Below are 25,256 nucleotides of genomic sequence, written 5' to 3'. Positions count from 1 at the left end.
ATGGAAGAAAAACCAAAAGCAGTTGGACCAATTCAAATTGTAAGTTTCCTTCTTTCATTTGTTTGTTCTTTCTCTTTTGTTATTATTTATTGATATTGAATGCGATAAGCACAGCCATGTCAGTTTAAAGAAAGCTGGACATTTATCATGATAATTTTTTTTTAAATACAAAATTCAGCTCTACAGTGGTTAAAATGAAGCCACTTACAATCTAGAACTCTAGATTGTAAGCTTGCGAGCAGGGCTCTCTCCACCAAATGTATCGGTTTGTCTTAGTCTGTCAATTCTTGTCTTGTCATATCCCTTGAATTTATGTATTGTATTAAGCGCTGCGTAAACTGTTGGCGCTATATAAATAAAGGATAATAATAATAATAGAACTATATGCTGATAGAAACCTTTTACGATGTGTTGGCCTGAATAAAACAATCCATTTCAGAGAATTAGGCACTATTTATATTTATTATAACATTTTGTGCTTTGAGTTTTCTGTTATGATCCATTAATTGACTATTTTGATTTACAAGTTTCGATTCGCAGATAAACTGGATGTTTTTTATATGGTTATCGGATTTCTTGGAGCAATAGGACATGGTATCTTAAATCCAATGATGTTCATCATATTTGGCGGCATGGTTGACAGTTTTTTGTGCTTTAACTCATCATTGCAGAACTCAAGTGAGTAGCCCAAATCTATTGCCAATGAAAAGGTCAATTTGCCTGATCAACTGTACATGGCTGTGCAATGTGAGAAATAAAATTAAGTGGAGGTGATTGGTAGATAAGTGGAACAGCCTTCCAGCAGAATACTGTATTGGATGAAGACAATTACATAAGTTATGGTGGGTAAAGGTGATGGAAAACGCTTCCACTAAAATTTAAGGGTATGTAGAAGCATTATGAAACTCTCATCTCCAGACACCAGACAAGCCAGAAGGCTTGTTGTTGCCTCAGAAATCTCAGGGTGCTGCCAAACTACAAGGGATTCTGGGTAGACGCATGCAAATGAGGTCAACAATTATGACCTTTGCCTCTATATCTACTTTATACATGGGATCCCTCAAAAGTAATTGCCCGCTGTACAAGATAGCCTTTAGACAAAACTCAGGTAAGAGGTGCAGTAGCCAGATCACCACTCATGGACAGCTGTTTTTTTTTTTTGTTTTTTTTTTGGAAGCCCGAGGTGAGTGCTCCATTGGGTGCCGCATTCTGTGCACAAGGCAGCAGAAGCCAGACTACGATACCTCACAGAGAACTCGGACAAATTCCAACCCCCCCCATGGGAAGGTCGGATCTTGAGTCTCACCCCGAAGAGTGAGACTCCTTGCTGGTTTTGTGAAGAGAGGAAGGGGCCAGAAGGCTCCCAATCCTCCTCCAGCAAAGTCCAGGCTTCACTGCCTCTTAAAAAGAAAACAGTGTCCAAAACGTGGTACAAAAACGTGTGCCATAGAATTGTGAGGGCCAAGCCGTGAAATTTTAAGCCGTGAATCAAAAGGGGGACAAATTAATAGGCACTCGTGAAACGAAGTGAATTAAATAAATAAAAAAATTAAAAACTCATGGACAGCTGTTTTGTCCTTAATGGGACTCGTCAGCATGAGATTACAATACTTGCTTAATAGTTGAGGCATGGGGTAGCTAATAAATACCATTACATAAGTTATGGTGGATAAAGGTGATGGAAATCCTTCCACTTAAATTTAAGGGGTAGTAGAAGTATTATTAAACACTCATCTACAGACACCAGACAAGCCAGAAGGCTTGTTGTTCCCTCAGAATTGTCATGGTGTAGCCACAAATACAAGGGATGCTGGGTAGGCGCATGCAAATAAGGTCAACAATTATCACATTTTGCCCCTATATCCACTTTATACATGGATCCCTTGAAAGTAATTGCCCGCTGTACAGGACAGCCTTTGACAAAACTCAGGTAAGAGGTGCAGTTGCCAGATCACCACTCATGAGATTTCTCAGGGAAATACAAGCCTTCTGGCTTGTCTGGTGTCTGTAGATGAGTGTTTAATTATGCTTCTACATGGATGAAAACAAGTAAGACACAGAAAATGTTTTATCATTGCAGTCTGTTGCAAGTGTTAATCTTTTTCCCTGTAGTCATGGATGGTCTATAGTCATAAATTCAGTTATTCAGTGGATTTTGTAAATATCTCAGTATTCATCAACATTAAAAAATAATATTATGCCTTTGGTGTATTATGTGGTGATGAATATAGCAGTTTTTTTTAACAAATCGTTGATTTTATTATTTGCATGTTTTCTATAATTTGAAACAATCCTGAGACACATGATTGACAAATAATAAAATATTACTGAACGTTGGTCAAACTTACATTCAGTGCTCATAGTCAAGAAATATTCAAACCGACCTGTTAACACTTGATTAACAAGAAGATGTTGTTATTTACAGCTACATGCGCTCAGTTCAAACCATTATCAGAACAGATGACACTGTAAGTACATGTGACCAGCTTTAAAAAATGTAATCTAGTATATTACTGTTTCTACTTAAATGTGCAAAAATTTCATGAGTATCTTTTTAAAAAAAAAAAATTGTGTCAGTTGGTTTTCTTTCCTATTGCAATATTCTTATAAAGAGCCCCTAAGGCTGGATTATTTTATTTTTCATTTACATTAGTCTGAAAGATGAAATGTCCATAAACCTAGTACAAAAACACTCATGGAAACTACCTATGATTACATGCAGAAGCAATAACAATATGTGCATTTGGATTTGTACAAATTGGAAATTTACCACATTTTGGTAACTTTGGTGATTCGTACAAAGCCCCCCAAAAAAGGCCAGACCCCCCACAAATCGGACGGAAATTAAGCAAAAAGCTCTGAATTTTCTTCCGAAAATTGTAGGTTCACATTCACTAATAACTCTCTCACACGATCACTCACTCTCTCACACTCGCATTCTTGTTCACTTTCTCTCACAATCTCTAAATGTTTCCCTTCCTTCTCTGTCGACCACTTCCAATTCTGCCAACCACTTCTTTTACTGCATCTTCTTAATCTTCTATCTTCTCCCTTCTCCTCTTTATCATATCTTTAATCTGCTATCATCTTTGTTCGTCCACATTTCCGCGGACATAACCTGTGACCCGGCATAAATTTCCGCCAAAATGGCGGAGCTGTGATTATCCTCCAATCAGGGGGAGGGATGTCACCGAAGAAAAAAGATGAAGAAGATGCGGAAGAAGGTGCAGAAGCAGAATTGTTAGCAACAAGTTAAGAAATAGCCCAAACTCTCAGTGTAGATTGTAAGCTTGCAAGAGCAAGGCTCTCTTCTCATTCTGTGCTAGTATATCCTCAAAGCCTCAATTCAAAATTGGCCTCATTGTGAAAAGAGTTACATTCCAATAATTAAAAACACAACCGATCAAACATTTAACATTATTTTACAATAATTTTTTTAATCGCTGACATTATGCAATGAGAACTCATTACCTTTTCCATGCCTGTAGGAAGGAAAAATAAGGCACAGTGTTTGGGATACATTAAATTTCATTCTGACAAAAAAATGGCGGGATATTATTCATAAAGACATTTAATTAACATTAACATTTAACTAAATAATTTAACTACCCTTGATTTATTTATTTCTCTGAAATATTTTGATTTTCCTAGGTTCTCCTTGTATTATGTGGCCGTAGGAGTAGGTGTTCTAATATGTGGATATATACAGGTTTCATTCTGGGTTCTAGCCGCTGCAAGACAAACCCGAAAAATGCGGCAAATGTTCTTTCACTCAGTACTGGCACAAGAAATGAGCTGGTTTGATGTTGCCAAATCTGGAGAACTCAACACCCGTCTCACTGAGTAAGTGATTGCTGTTTTTTTTTATTCTAGAAAAAAAACTATATATTATATGGATCATTTTAATTATGGGGTCTTTTTTCCTAGAGACATCAATAAAATTAATGATGGAATAGGGGACAAAGTTGGCCACCTCTTCCAAAATGTTTCAACTTTTATAACTGGGTTAGCAATGGGTCTAATTAAAGGATGGCAGCTTGCATTAGTCATCATGGCTACAAGTCCTCTGGTCGCTATATCTACAGCAATCTCCTCTAAGGTAAGTTACCATCTTGTGTAAGGCAGACTGTTTGGGGGGCAAATATGTCAGTATGGGGCAAAGATGGCACATACATGCTGTTTGGGGACATTGACTAGTTGTTTAGGACAAAGATGGTGCAGCTCTTTTGGGGCACTGAAAAGCTGTTTGGGGACAAAGATGGCACAGACAAGCTTTTTGGGGCTTAAATAGCACTCATAAGATGTTTGGGGGCAAAGCTAAGACTGTGGGACATGATGCTTGGGGAGATAGGGGGTGCCCAGAGCAATTTTTGCATCAGTGCCCTGTGGTTTCTAGTTATGCCCCTGATCTCTTTCCTTAATTAATGTTCACAACTGTATCCTCAGGTAGGACTATATATGCCCTCTTTTTGATGCCTTTACGATGGATGCTCCCAGTGGAATAAGAATAAAATGTGGTTTTATATATACAATATACCGTATGTGACAGAGGTTTATTTAGTGTATAAAAATTTAGGAAAGTGACAGTTTTGCTTTAAGTTATTGATGATGCCAGGCATGCCAGCATTGGTAAAATTTTAACAAAGAATTTGGAATTTTTGCAACAAATAGGTAAAACATTAATGTAAGTCGTGTTTCCATTTATTGCATAGCAGTCTGTAGTTGAAATTGATACTTTGTATTGGGACAATGTAGCAAATAAACTTTGAAGACCTCAGAGGTCTCTTCATCACTTAGCATAAAATGTTTGGCAATACAATTGTAAAATTTCAAAATTCTTTTATAATGTTTTATGCATAAATTAGTTCCTAGTTTCCCTAACCAGCAAGGAGCTCTCAGCATATGCAAAAGCAGGTGCAGTGGCTGAAGAAGTCCTCTCATCAATAAGGACTGTTGTGGCCTTCGGAGGTCAAGAAAAAGGAATAAAAAGGTATTTCATTTACTGTTCATCTGTTTTATACATGTACTTGTGTGTTCTTTTTATAGCACCCATACACCTTCCGGTATACAGCAAGCTTTTTACAACTGGAGCCACATTCCCCTTAACCAGTCTTAACTTTTGTATCTATGTCTGGACATTTTTTGCAGATACACAAAGAATTTGGGAGAAGCCAAAATAATTGGGATAAAAAAGCAGATTGCTTCTCAGCTAGCACTTGGCGTGATGTATTTTATTATTTATGCTTCCTATGGGCTTGGTTTTTGGTACGGCACAAGCTTAGTTTTGGGAGGAAATGGATACACCATCGGTGATGTTTTTTTGGTAGGTTGGATTGCTTGAAACATTTGAATGAAGGTTTAGAATTTTCATATACGGTATTTTGTATTTTAAAATGTGGGTTTAAATAGTTTAGTATACTAATATTTAATAGCATTCACAAAAACAGAAAACATATTTAAGAACTTAAGACCTAACTGTCCCTCTAGAAGGGGGTCTTCTTCTAAATATGTGCAGGGATATTTCAGATATTTACTGTTCGTAAATTTTATTTATTAATTCAATTTTTCCCTTAACAGGTTTTCTTTAGTGTTGTGTTCAGTAGTTACTGCATTGGTCAGGCATCTTCTCACCTGGAAGCGTTTTCTGTTGCAAGAGGTGCTGCCTATAATATATTCAAGGTTATCAACCAGGTAATACAAGAGCATACAAAAATATTTCAGGCATCCCACGACATGTAAAAAAAATAAATCATAATTTACAAAAGGAGGTGCAGTTTTTAAAATCTTTACATTACATGTTTTATAGATTATGTGCTTATGCTTCTGAGAGGCTGGTATGGATGTTATATGATGATATGTGTGTTTGATAGCTACATAGAATATGATGGCAGATACAAGTCATTTGGCCCATCTAGTCTGTCCTTTTTCTGATAGAAAGACTCAGACCTTGACTAGTCATTGATTTCATCTTCTGCTGGGAGGATGTTCCACTTACCTACCACCCTCGCAGTAAAGTAAAACCTACTAATAAAATTCAGGAGCATAGGCATGTTGCCTCACAGATTAATATTCATGTTTCCTGTTGTCATAGAGCTGCACCATGTTAGTGATGAAAAGAAAATAATTTTCATTTGGAAAATGTTGATGCCATTATTGGCTGAACTGAATTCCATTAGATTCCAAGCTTTAGAGAATACGTAGGTCTCTTTTTTAGACATATTGGGTTTCCTATTGTCATTGTGATGCTGTTTCATTTTATCTTATTAACTCAGGTTTCTACGATTGACAGCTTTTCAAATGAGGGTTATAAACCTGATAACATAAGTGGAAATGTGGAATTTAAAAATGTTAATTTCTCCTATCCTTCAAGACCAGATGTTCAGGTAAAATTAAATCCGTAGCAGGATCATGTAACTAATTATTGTATGTAAAAAAATTTGCTATTAGAAGCTGATGTTTATAATTAAACTGAAATTATAATTTTAATTATTTCTTATTTATAAATAACCAAGTTATTAGTCACTTAACAGGGCTTTAACAAGCCTATTTTAAAGGGCATAATAGGGTTTAGAGATAAAATGTGGTAACAGTTCTAACCTTACCTTTGTGAGATTTACAAAGGTTTGCAATACAGCATTAAAACTTAAAAAAAATGTAAAACTTTGCAATCCAGCAATGGCAAGGTTAACTTCACATATGGAAGTTTTACACTCAGACACTTAAGAAATTACTACACACTTCCTCATCAGAGGTGAAGGGGACACTCCAGCCATCATATGCACTTTAATGCATGGGATAGCTGCGTGGTCCCTTTAGATTTACATGATGCCCCCCATCCAGTCAGTTCCAACACTGGCTCAGCAATCGCTCTGGGCTGGGGTCTCTTCAGAACCCCATGCGCATACATGGAAAGAGTGCCTATTGATTCAAATGGGAACACTTTCCTACCACATATATGTTTACACCTTTCCCCACCAACCCAGCTATTTTCCATACAGGAGATGTATGTGATGCACGTGATATATTTAAAACCATTCAGCTACAATACCGTTTGTGCCCCTTTGTTCCCTTTAAATATAACAGTGTTATGTACCAGCACTGTCACATTGTGTCTGGAAAGCCACTTTAAGCCTTCCTTACTCTAGACATCTTGACTATATGTAGATTTGGTAGAGGTCCAGATTCTTTATATCAAGCCACATAAGGATGTAGAAATGTTTTAAAATGCATTTACCATTTTCCTCACCAGTTTAGGAAAAATCTCCTCAACTTTCTACTGCTTAATTAACATCCCCATTAAACTGAGATGATGTAAGTCTGCATAAATGTAAAATGTAAGAAAATATGACACTTTCATTTTTTTTAATTAAACAGGTTTTAAAGGGTCTTAATCTAAATGTAAAATCCGGGCAGACCATGGCATTGGTCGGACAAAGTGGATGTGGAAAAAGCACAATAGTGCAGCTCTTGCAACGCCTGTATGATCCACAAGAGGGCACGGTAACAGTATTATTAATCCATCCACAGATTTCATAGTAATAAAATAAAAGCATGATAACAAATATAATGAATGTCGCATATACAGTATCTACTTTCTTTCTAAAAGATAGATTAATATATTATATTAAACCTCACAGGTGTTCCTCCTTATAAATGACTCTTTCTGGGACCCACATCCCTCTATCCTTAAGTGTTTATAGATTACATTGTGTAAATTATTCTTCATTTATGTACTCAAATACATAAATATTGCTATGCAATAAAGCCACTATATAGTATCTGTAAAGATCTCCCATAAGCACCACTTCTAACCACATGTGTGTAAGGGCAGTGTATGTGTATATATGGGCAGGCGCGTGTTAGGGCAGTGTATGTGTGTGGGTAGGCATTGGGCAGTATATGTATGTATGTGTGGGCAGGCATGTGTAAGGGCAGTGTATGTGTATATATGTGTATGTATGGATATGAGGCTGTAGCAGTACAACTAGATGAACAGGGACATGGTGGATGGGGGGGGGGCAAAATTGTATTCTGCCCTGGATGATTGTTACTCGTTACTCTGGTTACCCCACTTAAAATGACCCTTGCTGAGTTAAAGTTATTTAAATCGGAAACTCATTGGAGCTTTTCCCTTCATAATGTATAGGGATATCTGGGAATGAAAATCACATTTTCATGAATATGCCCTAAAGTGTGATGAAAAAGAAGAATTGTCTACAAATTAGCTACTTAATTATTTACTGGCTAGTTTTATACACCTTTTATTGTGTCATTTAAATTCTGAATCTAATTCCAAGTGTTTTGTCTTTAGATTTTTATTGATGGCCATGATATTAGATCCTTGAATGTGAGGCATTACAGGGAATTCATTGGCGTTGTCAGCCAAGAGCCTGTATTGTTTGGAACAACAATTAAAAATAATATTAAATATGGACGAGAAAATTTAACTGATGAAGAAATTGAAAGGGCTGTTAAGGAAGCTAATGCGTATGACTTCATCATGGCACTTCCCGATGTGAGTATGGACTACTGCAGATATAGAGATTACATTTAAAGAGGCATATTTTCACAAAACATGCAAACACCGCTTACCTGTGTTAAATATACAATATATTTTTAATGGTATTGTCACTTTAAGTGATTTATACAAGTACTACACAAAATGTGACGCTAACTTACACAAAAAACATACCTTTCTAAGTAACTGTGGTTCATGTGTAAAGTGCTTGTAAGTTTGTAACAGCCATTTTTAAATGTTACTGTTAAATACATAAATACATACATAATTTAACTTTCTGTCCACGCTGAAACATATGGTTAATCACATTCTCTCTGTGTATATTGCATGTGAAAATTTGCTATCTTTACAAAACCAGTTTTTCCTGCAAAGCCTTCTCTGCAGAAGACTTTCTCCAAACTTTCGTGTTGGACTGTGGATAATAGGAGTGATATGCTGCCACCTAGTGGCAGAAGTGTGCTGGTCAGAAATTTCATTAACCAGATTATTCTTATTGGTACTTTTATTTGCCTTAGAAATATGAAACTCTGGTTGGAGAAAGAGGAGCCCAGCTAAGTGGGGGGCAGAAACAAAGAATAGCCATTGCTAGGGCCTTGGTGAGAAATCCTAAAATTCTTCTACTGGATGAAGCCACATCTGCTTTGGATACTGGGAGTGAGTCTATTGTACAGGCTGCTTTAGATAAGGTACTACTACTACTACTACTACTACTAATAATAATAATAATAATAATAATGTATTAACTGAAAAACAACACATGCATTGTATACTACACACACTATGATCCTTGATGATTGAATGAAGTCCCCATCTGCCACGGTGTAAGACTAAAATGAGGTCCTGACCTAAGGGAGAATTGATATAAGTTGATTGCTGCCTGATACTGCTATGTGGACCTCATATTATTATTGTCTTTTTTCAGCTAATTTACATAGGGCTTGTTACATTAAAACAGTATAACAACACTAGGACTGGCAGACATCACGTAAAAAGGGCCCTGCTTGCAAGCTTACAATCTAGACGGGATGGGGTGTAGGAAGACACCAGATGTATGCCGCTCATATATCCTTGTTGAAGATATATATATTTATAGAGTATATGATGGTCTAAATGTTCTGGAAAAAGAACATTCTTCCCTTGTTATTGATATTGCTGAATGATTTGAAATCATGTGTTGAATATATAGTGAATATAGTAATCACCTCCAAACATTTAAGGATAAGTGCTTGTGTATTTAGGCTTTAGTAAAATTTTAATAGTAGCATTGTCATTATCTTTTTAATTTTTACCCAGGCCCGAGAAGGACGCACTACCATTGTGATAGCCCATCGTCTCAGCACAGTGTGGACAGCAGATGTTATTGTCGTAATAGAAAATGGAGCTGTGGTTGAACAAGGAACACATTCTGAGCTAATGGAGAAGAAAGGAATATACCATTCACTTGCAACTGCACAGGTACCATTCTTTCAGAAACACATTCAAGACTAAAATGATAAATAATTCACACATGGTGGATCTTACACCTTTCCTTTTCTTCAAACGTCCCGTAATAAACTGTACATCCTGAGATCCTAAGTAGCATGAGCTCAATGTAATATATGTTACAAGATTGATAACTATGTTTACAAATGTACTTTTATATATTGAATACTGCATATGCCAGTGTTTTACAATGGATTTTACTACTCGTTCCAGTAGAAGGTACAGGCAAACCGCATTTGAAAGATCGGGGCAGCTCCTATACTCTGAAACCATGCTAGCACATATTCATCTTAGGAACTGTCCTTGGTCTATTTCATGTGATCAGTAGGATAAACCAACCAGTGCCCAAAGACCTTCATGGGCTCCTTCTCACTTATGCTTCCAAAGGATGTCTTTGGCTCCTAGTCTCAAGCTTAGCAAAAGTGGCTTCACGATGATCATTTGAACTTGCAGTCTTTGCATTACCTGGTGCTATATTGAACATAGAAAAATGTTCTCCTATCGGTGATAATGCTAATATTTATTTTTGAAAATGTATAAAAAGTTATAAAGCAAACATCTGTGTGAGGGGACAGTAAAAATGCTGTTCTCGCTCCCCCAAATATAGTTCACACATATGACATGAAGTCTGCACTGTATAAATTGAGAACAGGTCTAAAATGGGGTCTATCGTGAGGGTATATGTAAACTGATGACTGTGTGTCTATCATGAATATATATTTCTGCATTGGACCAAAAGCAAAAACGCATGGCTCTAAAAGGATGAACGGATGAAATGACTTAAACTCCAATTTTTAACCTTGCTAAGACTTGTGAGAATGCGTAGATTCAATTGTGAACGTACTGAGCCTGTGGGCTCCATGGTCCACCATGGTGGGAGATTGTAATGGACCCTGGTGAACGTTGCTCCCAAGCTGAGTTGCCACAACAAAAGTGAATTTCTGGAGCTGAAAAGTTGTTTCTCCAGTCTCTTCTCTGGTGAACCCTTTAGGAAATAAACTCTAACAAGTGAAAGAAGAAAGAGGAGACATTGGTTTGCCTGTGCTTGACACATTTTAACGTAAAGTCTTATATTTCAAACTGCCTTCTAGACCATACAAGTAACAGAAAAGGATGACAAACCTATGCAAATAACAAGTCCTGAGATACACAGAAGGCCATCTCTCATGCGTTTGAATTCAAAGACTTTGTCTTTAAAATATGAAGGCATTGCAGATGCCAAGGGCATAGAAGAAGAAGAAGAGCTAAAAGCTGAAATTGAGGTAAACATTTGTAAATACTGTGGACTATTTTAGAAATGTTGCTAAAAACCTGAGACATATTATCAAAATGCTTATAAATGGATATATTGCTGCAATAAGAGTGGCTTTTTAACTGTTTCATGTATGAAGTCTGCCGAAAATCTCCAGTAACAATAATGAGTGGAAATTTGGCTAGTTCCCACTGTAGGTGTTGTAAGAGTCTATGGCCAACCAGATTCTAGGTATACTAGTCTTAAAATGTCAAAACCTATGTAAAAAACATTTTGATTATTTTTTAAAGACTAAATACCACTTGTCTGGTTTGGTTGATCTGTAAAGTGGTCCTTGAGCTGTCATCCATTAATGTATAAATGACAATGTCGACTTCAGGTATGGAACACAATTTTATTTATTCATTGTTCTAATAAAACAGTACTGTGTTAGCCACAGAAAGAGCGAAAGCAAATTTAGTAAATAATTAATAAAACCTTTACATACAATATGTATCTAGGCAAAATCCCAATGCTAGTATTTCAACTAGATAGTCTTGAAAGCTTGCAATCCATTATACATCACGTAGCTAATAAAGGAATCATCTTTACTAAATTTGAGATTATTTTAGCATCGGTGAAGGCATAATCTACATTTTATTAAAGACAGGAGGCGAATAATTTGCATAAACCTTCTTTACTGTACCACCAACAGCAGCAAAGAAAACTCAAAACAACAAAGAAATATAGCCAATGAATGACCAACATAACATATATAATGTCCCAACTGTCACTCCTCTTCCTCTTCTTTGATGCAAAAACCACAGTCAAATGGAACGTGAAAATCCAACGAATCAGCCGCAGCCGAACACGAACAGCTAAACAGCCGCCGGAAACTCTAGAAACCAGCCGGATGATGGCCATTAAACTGAAAGAAAGAGAAGCTATAACAGTAACTGAAGATAAGGAAATGTCAAAATATTCAGTTGTCAACAATGCAGAAATTACCAGTTGTTAACAATACAGTAAGAGCGCACAAATAATGGAACAATGTAATATAGGCAGAAAAACACCAAAATGAGTAAAAGAAAAGACCAAAACCTGACACAGCAGAAATAAATAGACTGAAGAAAGGTTACCCCAGAAAAGATATCAGGGAAAGGGAGGGGGGGGAATTATTCGCCTCCTGTCTTTAATAAAATTTAGATTATGCCTTCACCGAGGCTAAAATAATCTCACATTTTACCACAAGACAGGAGGCTTCATAATTTGCAGTTTTAATGCTCAATTAAAGAGGACGCGGCATGTGAAACCGGACGAAAGTAAAAGGAGCGAAAAGTAGATGCTCTGGACCAATCTGCCGATCGTAAGACATCAGTCAAGGAGGCACAAAGTGAGATAGCACCAGAGGCCACTGCCCCCCTGACAGAGTGAGCCCCGGACCTAGAATCAATGCCTGCCAGGTGTAACAGCCAACGCACCCACCTGGCGATAGTAGGAGAAGAAACAGGTTGGAATGGAGGGGCATAGGACAACAGGAGCTGACGACAGCTCGAAGAACGATGACTAGCCGTAGCCGAAAGGTACTGCTGAGTACAACGAGCCACACACAAAAGAGGATGGGAGGGAAAGTAGGGGTAAGAAACTTGAGAAATGAAAGTCTTGGTACGACGAGAGATGGAAAAAACTACCCCCTCGGGAGAGAAAGAAACCGCATCAGCATCAAACGCTCTGACATCTGAGACACGACGGAAGTAGAGGAGACAGAGGAGCAGCGCGAGCTTGGCAGACAGTTGTTTGCGAGATAACAGAGGGTTGTCGGGCCAGGAGCCCAGAAAATCCAACACCTTCTGGACATCCCAGAGATATAGGTATCTAGGGGCCGGAGGGCGAGAGAGACGGACGCCGCGCATGAGACGACAAACAAGAGGATGCCGGCCGAGAGGAACACCCTCGACTAAGGCATGAGAGGCCGAAATAGCCGAGCGAAAAACATTAAGGGTTCGATAAGATTTCCCCTGAGAAAAAAGATGGGATAAAAAATTAAGGATCATCCTGCCGTTCCACACACCAAGACACCCAAGATCGCCATGCACAGGCATATGTCCTTCTGGTGCCTGGGGCATCTTGTAACAATGTTCGAGCGTCCTCTGAAAGTCGTGACATATCCTGGGGACGCCGGAAAGGCTCCAGGCTATTAAAACCAGACGTTGCTGGAGAATGAGGGGGTGACACTGCCCGGTCGGGTCCAGGAGGAGGTGAGGGAATGATGGAAGTGTTAGTGGAGTCTCTGCAGACAACTCCAGAAGGGATGGGAACCAGGGTTGAGCCGGCCAAGAAGGGGTGATGAGCATCACCGACACCTGCTGCAGACGAATCATGTGAAGCGTTCTTAGGATCAGTGCAAAGGGGGGGGAAGCATATGATCCGGTCGGGGGCCAAACCTGAAGAAAGGCGTTGACTGCCGAACAGCCCGGGTCTGGAAGCCAGCTGAAGAAGTTCGGGAGTTGAGCGTTCAGTCTGGAGGCAAACAGATCCAAGATGAATGGACCCCTTAGGTTGAATAAACGTTGAAACACCCCACTGTCCAGCTTCCAGTCGCTGATGTCTCTCCAGTGGCGAAGTACTTTGCGAATCTCCTTCTTGATTGCTGTAATTTTTGAAAGCGGGAGCTTTAGAACTGCCGCTACGGAATCTATCTCGAATCCCAGGAACTGGATCACCTGAGTTCTGACTTCTCTTTGTTGATCACAAAATGCAACGCTTGGAGCCACGAGGTGACGAACGCCGTGTGTTGAAGAGAGAGGGAATCGATCTTGTGAGAAGAGGAGAATGTTGTCTAGATAGACGATTGATTGAATTCCGTGGGATCGAAAGAAAGCCATGACGGGTTTCATAAGTTTGGTGAAGCACCACGGGGAGGAGCTGAGGCCGAAGGGTAGGCAGGTGAACTGCCACAGAGTGTCGTTCCAGAAGAATTGGAGGAACTGGCGATGGCTTTTGTGGATCGGTACCGTCAGATAGGCGTCCTTGAGGTCCAGGCGCGTGAGCCAGTCTCCTTCTAACAGAAGATCTCTGAGAAGATGGATGCCCTCCATCTTGAAGTGCCGGTATGAAACGAATGCGTTGAGGTTCCTTAAATTGATGACTGGACGGAACTCTCCTGATTTCTTGCGGACTAGGATGGCGGTCCTGTGACGGGTTCTATGGCGCCTTTCTGGAGGAGGAGTTGCAATTCGGACTCCACTAGGGCCTGTTGAGAGAGAGAAAGGCGGAGGGGTTCGGGAAGAAACAGTTGGACCGGCGGCATGACAAAGTCGATCATGAAACCTAGGACAGATTAAAGAACCCATGGGTCTTGTGAAATGAGGTGCCAGTTGTGGGAAAAGAGAGATAATCTGCTCGCAATCTTTAAGGGGAAAGAGAGATTTGAAAGTAAAGGACTTACATTTAGAAGCTCTTCCCCGGGAGGAACTGGTGAAACCTCTCCTGAAGGCGCCTCTGGATGATGGAAAAAGAGCCCGTATTTGGTAGGCGGGTTGATGAGTCTGGTAGAAAGCTCGGGAGCCTCTGGTGGCGGAATGGCTGGCGGCCCGGCTCCTCGGTCGTCCAGCCATGCCATAAAAACGTTGGCCCGATGAAAATGCCTTCCTGATAGAGGTCTGAGCCTTATTGAAGGATGTAAAAATATATTGTTAAGCTCTTTGATGAACGCATCACCAAAGAGGAGGCCTTCGGCAGAAGGACCCATTTCCTTGCTCCCGAGGTCCATGAGGCGTAGATCCAGTCGAAGGAGGGCAGCACGGCGACGTTCCGTGGACAAAGCCACGTTGGCGTTGCCCACTAAGATAACACACCGTTGTATCCATTCTCTGGCTAATGGTGCATCCATTGGGGTACCTGACATAACTGCTTTGTCAGCCATGAGATATAGTTGTGTCAGAGGACCTGCAATGTCCAACAATTTGTCTTGGGCCCCTTTTAATCCACGTTCTGCCCCTTTCTTAGGGTCCCGACCTGTTTTGGCCATATAAGTTGCCATGGTGGGATCGAATTCAGGTGTCTTTAACACCTTGTGTGGAATAATCGGTCTTGGGCATTCCGCCCGAAGCTTATTTCGTACCTCCCTCTCCACAGGCTTCTGAATCCACTTCACAAGGAAATTGGATATGTGCTCCGGGGGCGTCCATTCTGCGGAGCGAGGATGTCGGATTAGTTCTGGGTCAAACCAGGGTTCGCTTGCAGCATCCAAGTTGGCGGAGTCTCCTGTGACCGTAGGATTGCCTGTATTGGATGAGAGAGCCGTCTCGCCGAACATGCGAGAGGTAGGGAGGTCAGGGGCATCGTATTCAGATTCGGAGTCGTGTGAGTCTCCTTGCCACTCGTCTACTAGGGCATAGGAGCCAGCAGCCTCGTCATCCTCAGATGAGGAACTATGATTAACAAAATAATAATGAATAGAATAGAGACCAAATATATAGGAAAAATATATAAGAAAGAAATAAAATAGAGAAAATGGACAAATTAAAGTAATAAATTGTGAATATATATATGTTATGTTGGTCATTCATTTGTTGTTTTGAGTTTTCTTTGCTGCTGTTGGTGGTACAGTAAAGAAGGTTTATGCAAATTATGAAGCCTCCTGTCTTGTGGTAAAATTAGCTTTCTTGCTTAAAGATAACCTTTTGGTGCCACCTATTGGTCGATATGTTCATGTGCGATCTGAAAGTCCCATCTAATTTGGTCCAAAGTGTAGCTCATGCGCTTGATTTCGCATACCTAGTTGACTAAACAACATAGCTGCATCTCTGTACAAACTGCAATGTCATAAAAGAATATTACCACTTTGCTCATAATTGAATATATACAATATCTTACATCACTGAACAGTGTTTTTCCCAAGTTTATTTGTTTTTTACAGTAATCGCTGTTCTTTTTTTTTTTATTTTTTTAGAAAGATCTTCCTAAAGTTTCCTTTTACAGACTCTTGAAATTAAATAAATCGGAATGGCCGTATATTCTCTTGGGAACGCTTGCAGCAATAATTAATGGAGCTGCTCACCCTGCTTTTAGCATAATGTTTGCCAAAATTATAGCAGTAAGTATGTAATATATAGAAAAATAATCACAGTGATAGATGACATACCTGATGAATTAATTTTCATTGCATTGGTTTGACAGATTTTTGGCACAAATGACCCAGAGAAAATTAGACAAGAAAATAATTTGTATGCCATCATTACTGTTCTCATTGGAGTGATGTCTCTCTTTTCATATTTTACACAGGTAATCATTTCTACATATTTCTGTTATCATTCACACACACAGGTCTTCCACATACAAGAGCAGCTAAAGCTAATCAATAACTGTGGTACAAGGAAATTGAATTGTGTTGGCTGTTAAGAAAACAGCATTTTGTTTTGCAGGAAGTAAAAAAAAAACCCAAAACAACAAGTCTATAGATTATATTATTATTATTATTATTATTATATTTTTAAGAGCTATCATATTCCTTAGTACAATTTAAATATGAGATGCTTAACAACTACGTAAGATTCATTTACTCATACAATACCAACAGAAGCTGACGACCCTTCATGTGACCTTGCAATCTAGCTTTGTGGTACTTTCATACAAAGCTCAAAAGTAAAAATATATTACAGATGACTGCTGCTAGTTATGTGCTTGGAGTAGCAACTCATCCCATATGAAGTCATCTAACCAAAAGTACCACTGATTTAGGGATATGGAGGCTTATTCTCTGTCAGAGCATAGCTAGTGCCCTCAGCCCATCTTGACATACCTTCTCTATAGAGCACTGGCTGAAGTCAGTGATGTATTTACTTTTGGTGCTGTCCTAAGACTGACCCTGGACAGTGCCCTCAGCCACCCCCTCTGCATGTCTGTGTGGGATAAACAAAAATCATAAAGATCATAAATAAGCTTGTAACCCCAGTGGCTATGTGCGGAACTGCAAGAAGACTTAAAGCAATGGCCCCAACTCCTCAAATCAGAGTACCCCATGGGACTATTGTCCTTACATCTCTTGCCCCCCCTTTTCTGGGACTTATCTCACCCTGTTTTTCTAGAAATGATGTCTAAGTATATCATCACAACACCAGGAAAGAATGGTTTCTCACAGAAACATCATTTTATCTATTAAATACCATGATGGCCCAAATGCTCAAACAGTTATACCCTTAAGTAATTAACAATAATACTACAAAAATACAAATTAAATAACAACTTTTGCTCACCATGTTAAATTTATATTTTGAAAACTGATGATTTGATTCTGTTTATCTAGTTATTACACTGCTTTCTTGTTTCTACCTATTCTTCCAGGGATTTATGTTTGGCCGATCGGGTGAAGTGCTTACAATGAGATTAAGACAAATGGCATTTAAGGCAATGTTGTGGCAGGTAAGATGGAAACCATATTCTTGCAAACTATATAATGATGTATGTATTTTTAAGAATGACATTATTATTTTTCAATACTCTAGGACATCTCCTGGTTCGATGATAAGAAAAATAATACAGGCGCTCTAACAACCAGACTCGCTACAGATGCTTCCCAAATACAGACAGTACTTACTTTTTCTGTTTATTTTCATTCTTTTAAATGAAATGTCTTTGCTTATCTCAGGATATTTAATAAGTTGCAGGAAAGCTAGTATATCCAAAACATTGAGGACTATCAAAGACAGATATGATTTGTACAGGGTGGCAAATATGTCAGTTTTAAACCATGGCATTATATGTAAAACTTCACTTGACTTCTTAGTGAATACTATATGACCTGAAGAGTGGGAACATCTCTATATAAAAAGTAGCATCAGAAATATTTAGCACTCATGGTCCAGGTTGCCTCTGAAATTGACCAAACTATCAACTCTGCTTAAAAATCAACCCTCTATATATCATGTGCAAGCAGCCCACTGATAACACATTATTTTATTCTTTCTGTTTGACTTTAGGCAACGGGGTCCCGGCTTGGTTTAATTGCACAGAATTTGTCCACTATAGTATTGGCAATCGTAATTGCATTTGTCTTTGGCTGGGAGATGTCGCTGTTGATTCTTCTCTTGGCTCCCATCCTTGTTTTTACTGGTTTGCTAGAGACGAGGGCACTTGCTGGGTTTGCTAATCGTGATAAGAAAGAGCTTCAATATGCTGGAAAGGTATATATAATATATATTTTAAACAAATCCTGTCCCATCCCTATTCTCTCTCTCTCTCTCTCTCTCTCTATATATATAATATTGATTTTAATATTGCACAAAATACAGTGTATTTTTAATTATTATTTTCAATGCCGTGCCATATACTAAATAGAACTACACATTTTAAATATAATAACTGATGGGGAAGTGAATGGTCCCTTTGTTGAAATAGAAACAATGATGTAATATTATGGCTTTATTGTAGATTTACAGAAGTCCTCCTCCAAAGTACAAGAGGAATTAATTTATACTGGACCTGTCACTTTCCTTTAACCCACTTGTTATAATTGTATCAATTAAATAAACATATACAATGTTTTTTCAAAATTAAAATAGAATATATATATATATCTATATAGCTATATCTATATATATAGATATATAGATATATATATGCCATATATATGCCCACCTCTCCCTAACTTTATGCTAGAAAGTTTCTCTGGGAACTGAAACCCTGAGCAGGACAGGGACAGATCATAATGCAGTACACTAGGGGAGAGAACTCTCAGAGGAGCTAGTGGTGGTCAACCCTTGGAAGTTCAACATTATGTTCGTGAGCTTTCACTCGGCTTGTTATCTGCCATATTTGACATTCGCAAAATAAAACAAATGCATCCGTTTTGGTTTGAATATATTTTTTTATTTCTTTAAAAAATGGATAGATTGCAACAGAAGCTGTGGATAACATCCGAACCGTTGTGTCATTAACTCTGGAAGGAAAATTTGAAAAAATGTACAGTGAGAGTTTACAGAAACCATACAGGTCAGATTTAACTCCCTACCGAACACAGTAGGGATTATTTCTTAAGAGCATTTCTAGTGGTCTTATCCCTGCAGCTACCAGTGGAGTGTTGCTGGTTGGACAGTTCCATGGGTTTTCAAACTTTTTAAGAGAATTGCTCTTTATAAGTAAGCTCTTTATCGTGCAAGCTAACAGTGGGTTAACACATTATTTACAATAACATAATCATTCATTAGCGCCAAGAAGCTACATAGCAATGGAAATGAATTCACATACATACACCATACAATATGGAAGACAATTAATATTATAAGACATATGATATGATAACATAAGCATGTATATGCAACCATATATTAAATGCTCCATAATTGATTATATGTTAAGCGTTATATGCACATTGGGCTGGATTCTGTTAGATAAAATGTATAATATTTATTTTTTTATTTTTTTTCTATTGGATTCAGAGAAATAATTGATATTCTATTACCTGAGAAGTGTATTTCCAGTAATAGACTATGGCCTAAGACTCTTGATGTGGTAATTATGCTCTTTGCCTGGATATGACACACTGGGTCTGGGCCCAATAGCTTCCCCCATCTACCATTATTGCCACTTATGCAGACAATTCAATGTATAAGTGCTGCCTGCTGCCAAGTACACGTGGCTGCATGCTGCCAAGATTTAGTAGTGCGATGTGTGGCCGCCTGTATATAGTACACCTATAATAAAAAGCTACAGCCTCAGTAGACATTGCTACAGTTTTCTCATAGTTGTTTAGGTAGAATAATTAATGTCATCATATTTCTATTTAAAACAAATAGGTCAACCCAGCACATTTTCCGTTATAAAACAAAACCAAATAATGGGTGATACAACATAGCAATCAACATATTATCGCAGCCAATTGTTTCTTTATCTCCCCCTTTGACTTCCTATTCTTGGGGATTATGTAATCCAGAAAAACAACCCCCAAAGTCAACAGCCTGTGTGGCAATAAATTAAACAATTTTAATTTTCCTACCAACACTTGTCAAGTGGTTTCTTAAATCTGTATGTTTCAGAAATTCCCAGCGCAAAGCTCAGGTGTATGGCATTTGTTTTGCATTCAGCCAGTCATTCATACACTTTACCTATGCTATATGTTATCGTTTTGGGGCATATATGATTGAAATTGGAAGGATGAGTCAGGAGGAAACATTTCTGTAAGTATTAAGATCCCTTTCTCATTACCTATTGAATTCAATTACACACAGATGTGAATTCTATTACACACGGGATAATTGATTACCATACGTAACACTAATCACGTGTGTCTTAAGTTCAAACACGTGGACCACGTTAAAAGAAGGAGAAGAGAGATCTAAGAAAGTGGTATGAACCAGCCAAGGCTCTGGCATTTTTAGGTGACAGGGCTGCATAATATGATCTATTATATGTCTGCCCACTAGCTGAGTTAGAAAGGAATTGAATCGACCAATACATTTCTTTGCATCACTATACGTGTTTATTTTTTCCCCAAAAGTGTATTTTCCCTGCTAGCATATGGAGCTATCTCAGTTGGGCAGACCTTGTCCTTTGTGCCTGACTACGCCAAAGCCAAATCTGCAGCATCCCATCTTTTTCACTTGTTTGAAAGAAAGCCAGTTATTGACAGCTACAGCCAGCAAGGACAGAAACCAGTAAGTGAATCTGTCTAGTCTACTAAGAAGTAGTTTTCTGCTAGAAAATGTAACATACCTGCTTTAAAGGGGTTTTTACAACTAAATGCAGCATTAGAAACATCATTCCTAGTACTGCTGGATGTCCAAATCCTTTCCAGAAATAATTGCATAAAGCTGTAAAATTTGGCCTACATAGTTGTTTACCAGTGGAACATATTGTCATAAAAGAACTAATAAAAGAGCAGTATATGTATGTATATAAACTTTTTATAAAATTTAAAAAGTGCTATAGAATGATTGAACGTTTAATGGGTAAACTAATCTAAAACAGTGTTTTTTTCACTAATAGTAAAAGTGTCCCTACTTTGAGAATGTATTTATATTTCTAGGATAAATTCCAAGGACACTTAGAATTCCGTGACGTTTGCTTCAATTATCCATCCCGCCCAGATGTCCCTGTGCTCGAAGATCTGTCTCTTAAAATCAAGAAGGGGCAAACAGTAGCATTTGTGGGCAGCAGCGGATGTGGCAAGAGTACGTCTATTCAGCTGATCCAGAGGTTCTATGACCCACGCCAGGGAGAAGTGGTAAGAGCAGCCTGCATATTTTTTGCTTCTGTGATACATTTTCATGCAAGCAAAATCTGTCTGATCTGGCTTATTGTAGCGTTTTACTACCTTTGGGCCTGCAGTGAAGCACCTTCATTATGTTTTGGCCTAATGGTTGCATTGTGGTTTTAAGGATCATAAACATGGTGCAAGTGAAGAAGAACTGAATGTCAGCTAACAAAACGGTAGTCACACTGGTGTAGCCATTGGCAGAAGGTTAGGGTATATATAGTGTATGAAGTGTAAATATATATATAAACATATATATATATATTATACACTTATGATTCTCTGCGTTAATATTCCTCATCTTTGACACTTTGCAGTTATTTGATAACATGGATGCTAAAAGTCTGAACGTACAATGGCTTCGTTCTCAAATGGGAATTGTGTCCCAAGAGCCCGTCCTGTTTAACTGCAGTATTGCTGAAAACATCGCTTATGGAGACAATACCCGCGCTGTGTCTATGGATGAGATACAGCGAGCCGCTAAAGCAGCCAATATTCATTCTTTCATTGAAGGTCTTCCAGAGGTTAGAATCAATACTTTTTAAAATAAACATTCTAATGTTTTTTACGGAATTGATATAGATTGATATGGCTGCCAGCTTCAAGTAGCTCTTGTTTTAGCCTTTTCCAGGTGAGTACCCCTAAATTGATTGCTTAATGGTTTTGTTTTTACATGTTTATAGACTGATTAATTGATTGACTGATCAAATAGGTAGATAGACAGCATTACTATTTATAACAGTTTAAAATAAATTAATAACTATTCCTAATGCAAGGCTACTGGCTTCTTCAATGTAATCTTTTTTTAATACTAGAAATACAACACATCTGTGGGTGGAAAAGGAACGCAGCTTTCTGGGGGTCAGAAGCAGAGAATAGCAATTGCCAGGGCGCTTGTACGTGCACCCAAACTGCTTCTTCTGGATGAAGCCACTTCCGCATTGGATAATGAGAGTGAGAAGGTAAACATATCATTAACCAAACACAAGTTATGTGTTTTGGAGGTTATTTGTCATGTAATTTGCAAATTTAAAGTTTCTAATCTAAGCATATTTTGAACAAATTTTAGCTTGTACAAGAAGCCCTTGACCAAGCAAGAGAAGGCAGAACCTGCATTATGATCGCACACAGACTGTCCACAGTACAGAATGCTGATGTTATCATTGTCATGAAGAACGGGAAGATAATTGAACATGGGAATCATCAGCAGCTTCTAGCAAATCGGGGAACTTACTATCACTTAGTGAATGCACAAACGATAACCTAATATAACTAGTAGAATGAAGTTAGTTGATGAAACCTAAAGTCCTTAAAACCAGTTAAGGTACTTGAAACAAAGCATATAACAGAACAAGGGCACTATAGTTTATAGAGTTTTCTGTGAAACGTTTGCAAGAACAAGATCTGGCTTAGTGAAGGAAAAAATGAGGTTATGTTTTGGACTTTGAGATAGATACATGGTAGATATCTTGGAACAACCTTATGCTGAGGAGTATGTTCCTTTCGTGATATCTGGGCTTAATACGTCCATGAGTGTGTGACTTCTAAACACACATCATTTTTTCTAATGAGTAAATGGGTATTTGCAAATCTACCTTAACCCAGCTCTAAACCAAGTCTAGTAGTTGAATATCAGACATGTTTAAAGCAAATGAGGTACTTGGAAAGATCAGAGTCACCATGCATTTGCTGCTATGTCACTTGAATAAGTATATAACAAATCAGCTATGATTTTTTAATAATTTTTTTTTAAAAAGCTGATTTATGCAATATATATTTTTACTTAAAGTGAATCTCACAATGGTTGTCCTTAAAGTGAATCTCACAATTATATTTTTTAATAAATACACTTCCCAGACTTATAAATATAATAAAACATTTAGGGCAAAGTATCGAAATGTGTTTTCTCACCAACACATTTATAACTGGTAAATATTTCAGAATAAAAATATTAACATTTACAATATATTTTAATGTAACAAGATTAGGTTGTAATTTTATGAACCATATAATCAGTTTTTCTCGATGAATTTTCAATTTCTATATTCAAAGTAATGCAAATTAATTCTACATTTGTTGTTATCATTTAAATACTATTAATATGTTTTATTGATTGGTGGTTTAACACTCATGATCGACTTATTGCACATCAATTAATATTGTTGTGGTTGAACAAAATTGTGGTATTTTGGATCCATGTGATATACATTTGCACCTCTCTCATTGCACAGCTCACTTACTGTATGGGAACTTAGGCATCACTGAGCAGAGCTGAGTGTAGCCACGGTAGGTATACATGCAGCAAGAGTAGTGCACTTAATACACAATATAAACACAATATAAAACCTCACCTCACACTGTTTTTTCCCCCTGTACATGGCATATTAGTATTGTGAGTAAGGTACCAAGTAAAGTGTGATAGGTAGGTTTCTGTTACTTGAAGTAGAAGGGTGGCAAAAACTTGCATAAAGTTTGCATGTTCCTGTTTTTCCACACAGTACATTTGATGCCATTTGGGGAGCATATTTGTGTAAGGACATTTGATGCCATTTGCAGCATAAATATTTGCACCATCATATTCTTTCTATGTAACTCATCTATAGTGTGTTCCCTTCTCCAAGAAGCTTTCCAGTCTGAGAGAACTAGCACAGGATCAAGGGTGAGTGATAACTCATGAAACACAGTTCAGCCTTTTTAAAAACAAAAAATACATATATATTATTTACATCCATAGACTAATAATAATAAAAGCATGGTCGAGTTCCTCTTTAAAACAAGATCCTAGGTTTCAGCTAGACTTGTGCATTCGTCTTCGGGCGAACATGAAAACGAACACGAAGAGTCAGTTTTTTTGTTCGTTCCGAAGAAACGTAGAAGAGAATACAGTGCCGGTAAAACGTAGGCGAAGACGAAGACACACACAAAGAATCTTCGTTATCGTCTTCGTCTACTAATCTCCCCGGTCCCTTCCCCATCTAGCCTACCTTATCTTCATGGCATCGCGGGAGTCGACCGAAGCGGAAATCCGCAGGTTCGCCATCAGGGGTTACAGGGCAGTGCGAGTGAGCCTATTGGTCAACTGCAGGGTCTTCCTCTGGCATCAACCAATTGGTTGATGCCAGGGGAAGACCCTGCAGGTGACCAACAGGCCCACTCGCACGGCCTTTTTAACCCCTGCGATGCTGCGTTGGATAACGGGAGCAGAAATCCGTAGGTTAAAGGGCCGTGCAAGCTACCAATAGGCTTACTCGCACGGCCCCTTACCACTAGTTGCTATGCAGAAAAGAAAAAAAAAAACCTGGGACCCTGCTGCAACAGTTAAAAGTCCGTGCCAGCCACCAACAAAGTCGCTGGTACGGACATTTAACTTAGCATAATAACTTATTATAACTTTGGACACAATGCTGCCCTCTATTGGTACGATACATTGAGTAACATAATAAGTTATTATGCTACTCAATGTATAACCAACAGAGGGCAGCATTCTGTCCTAACATATATTAGCCATATATGCTAGTGTGCTCATTTGCATTTATTTAAATAAAATATATTCCCATGATCCGCTGGTCTCCCCGCTGCATCAGTTAAATGACCGCACTCGTGGACGTTAATTCTGTCGAACTTGCAAACTCTTTTTTTCTATTTATTTTCGGGGTTTTTTTGTATTAAACCATTACACAAAAGGATCATGGGAATATATTTTATTTGAATAAATGCAAATGAGCAAACTGCCACATATGGCTAATATATGTTCAGACAGAATGCTGCCCTCT

General features: G+C 38.2%; 1 protein-coding gene across 1 annotated transcript; it reads left to right on the top strand.

Moving 5' to 3' along the window:
• Window positions 1–22,750, top strand: LOC149300851 (ATP-binding cassette sub-family B member 5-like). The gene is made up of 26 exons (XM_089484885.1): window positions 1–39; window positions 528–678; window positions 2,426–2,468; window positions 3,652–3,843; window positions 3,928–4,099; window positions 4,866–4,990; window positions 5,149–5,323; window positions 5,578–5,691; window positions 6,273–6,383; window positions 7,375–7,500; window positions 8,312–8,515; window positions 9,034–9,204; window positions 9,812–9,973; window positions 11,092–11,250; window positions 16,186–16,329; window positions 16,413–16,517; window positions 17,577–17,654; window positions 17,738–17,821; window positions 18,212–18,415; window positions 19,123–19,223; window positions 20,267–20,407; window positions 20,728–20,884; window positions 21,256–21,453; window positions 21,801–22,007; window positions 22,299–22,445; window positions 22,553–22,750. Exons 1-26 carry the CDS (start codon window positions 1–3, stop codon window positions 22,748–22,750), a joined length of 3,708 nt encoding a protein of 1,235 aa, XP_089341011.1.
• Window positions 22,751–25,256: the final 2,506 nt, after the last annotated feature.

This window comes from Sceloporus occidentalis, unplaced genomic scaffold (genome assembly GCF_023333645.1).
Source record: "Sceloporus occidentalis isolate IW3139 unplaced genomic scaffold, rSceOcc1.0.p SCAF_23, whole genome shotgun sequence".
Classification (NCBI taxonomy): Eukaryota; Metazoa; Chordata; class Lepidosauria; order Squamata; family Phrynosomatidae; genus Sceloporus; species Sceloporus occidentalis.
This window is presented reverse-complemented; position numbering and strand designations above follow the sequence as displayed.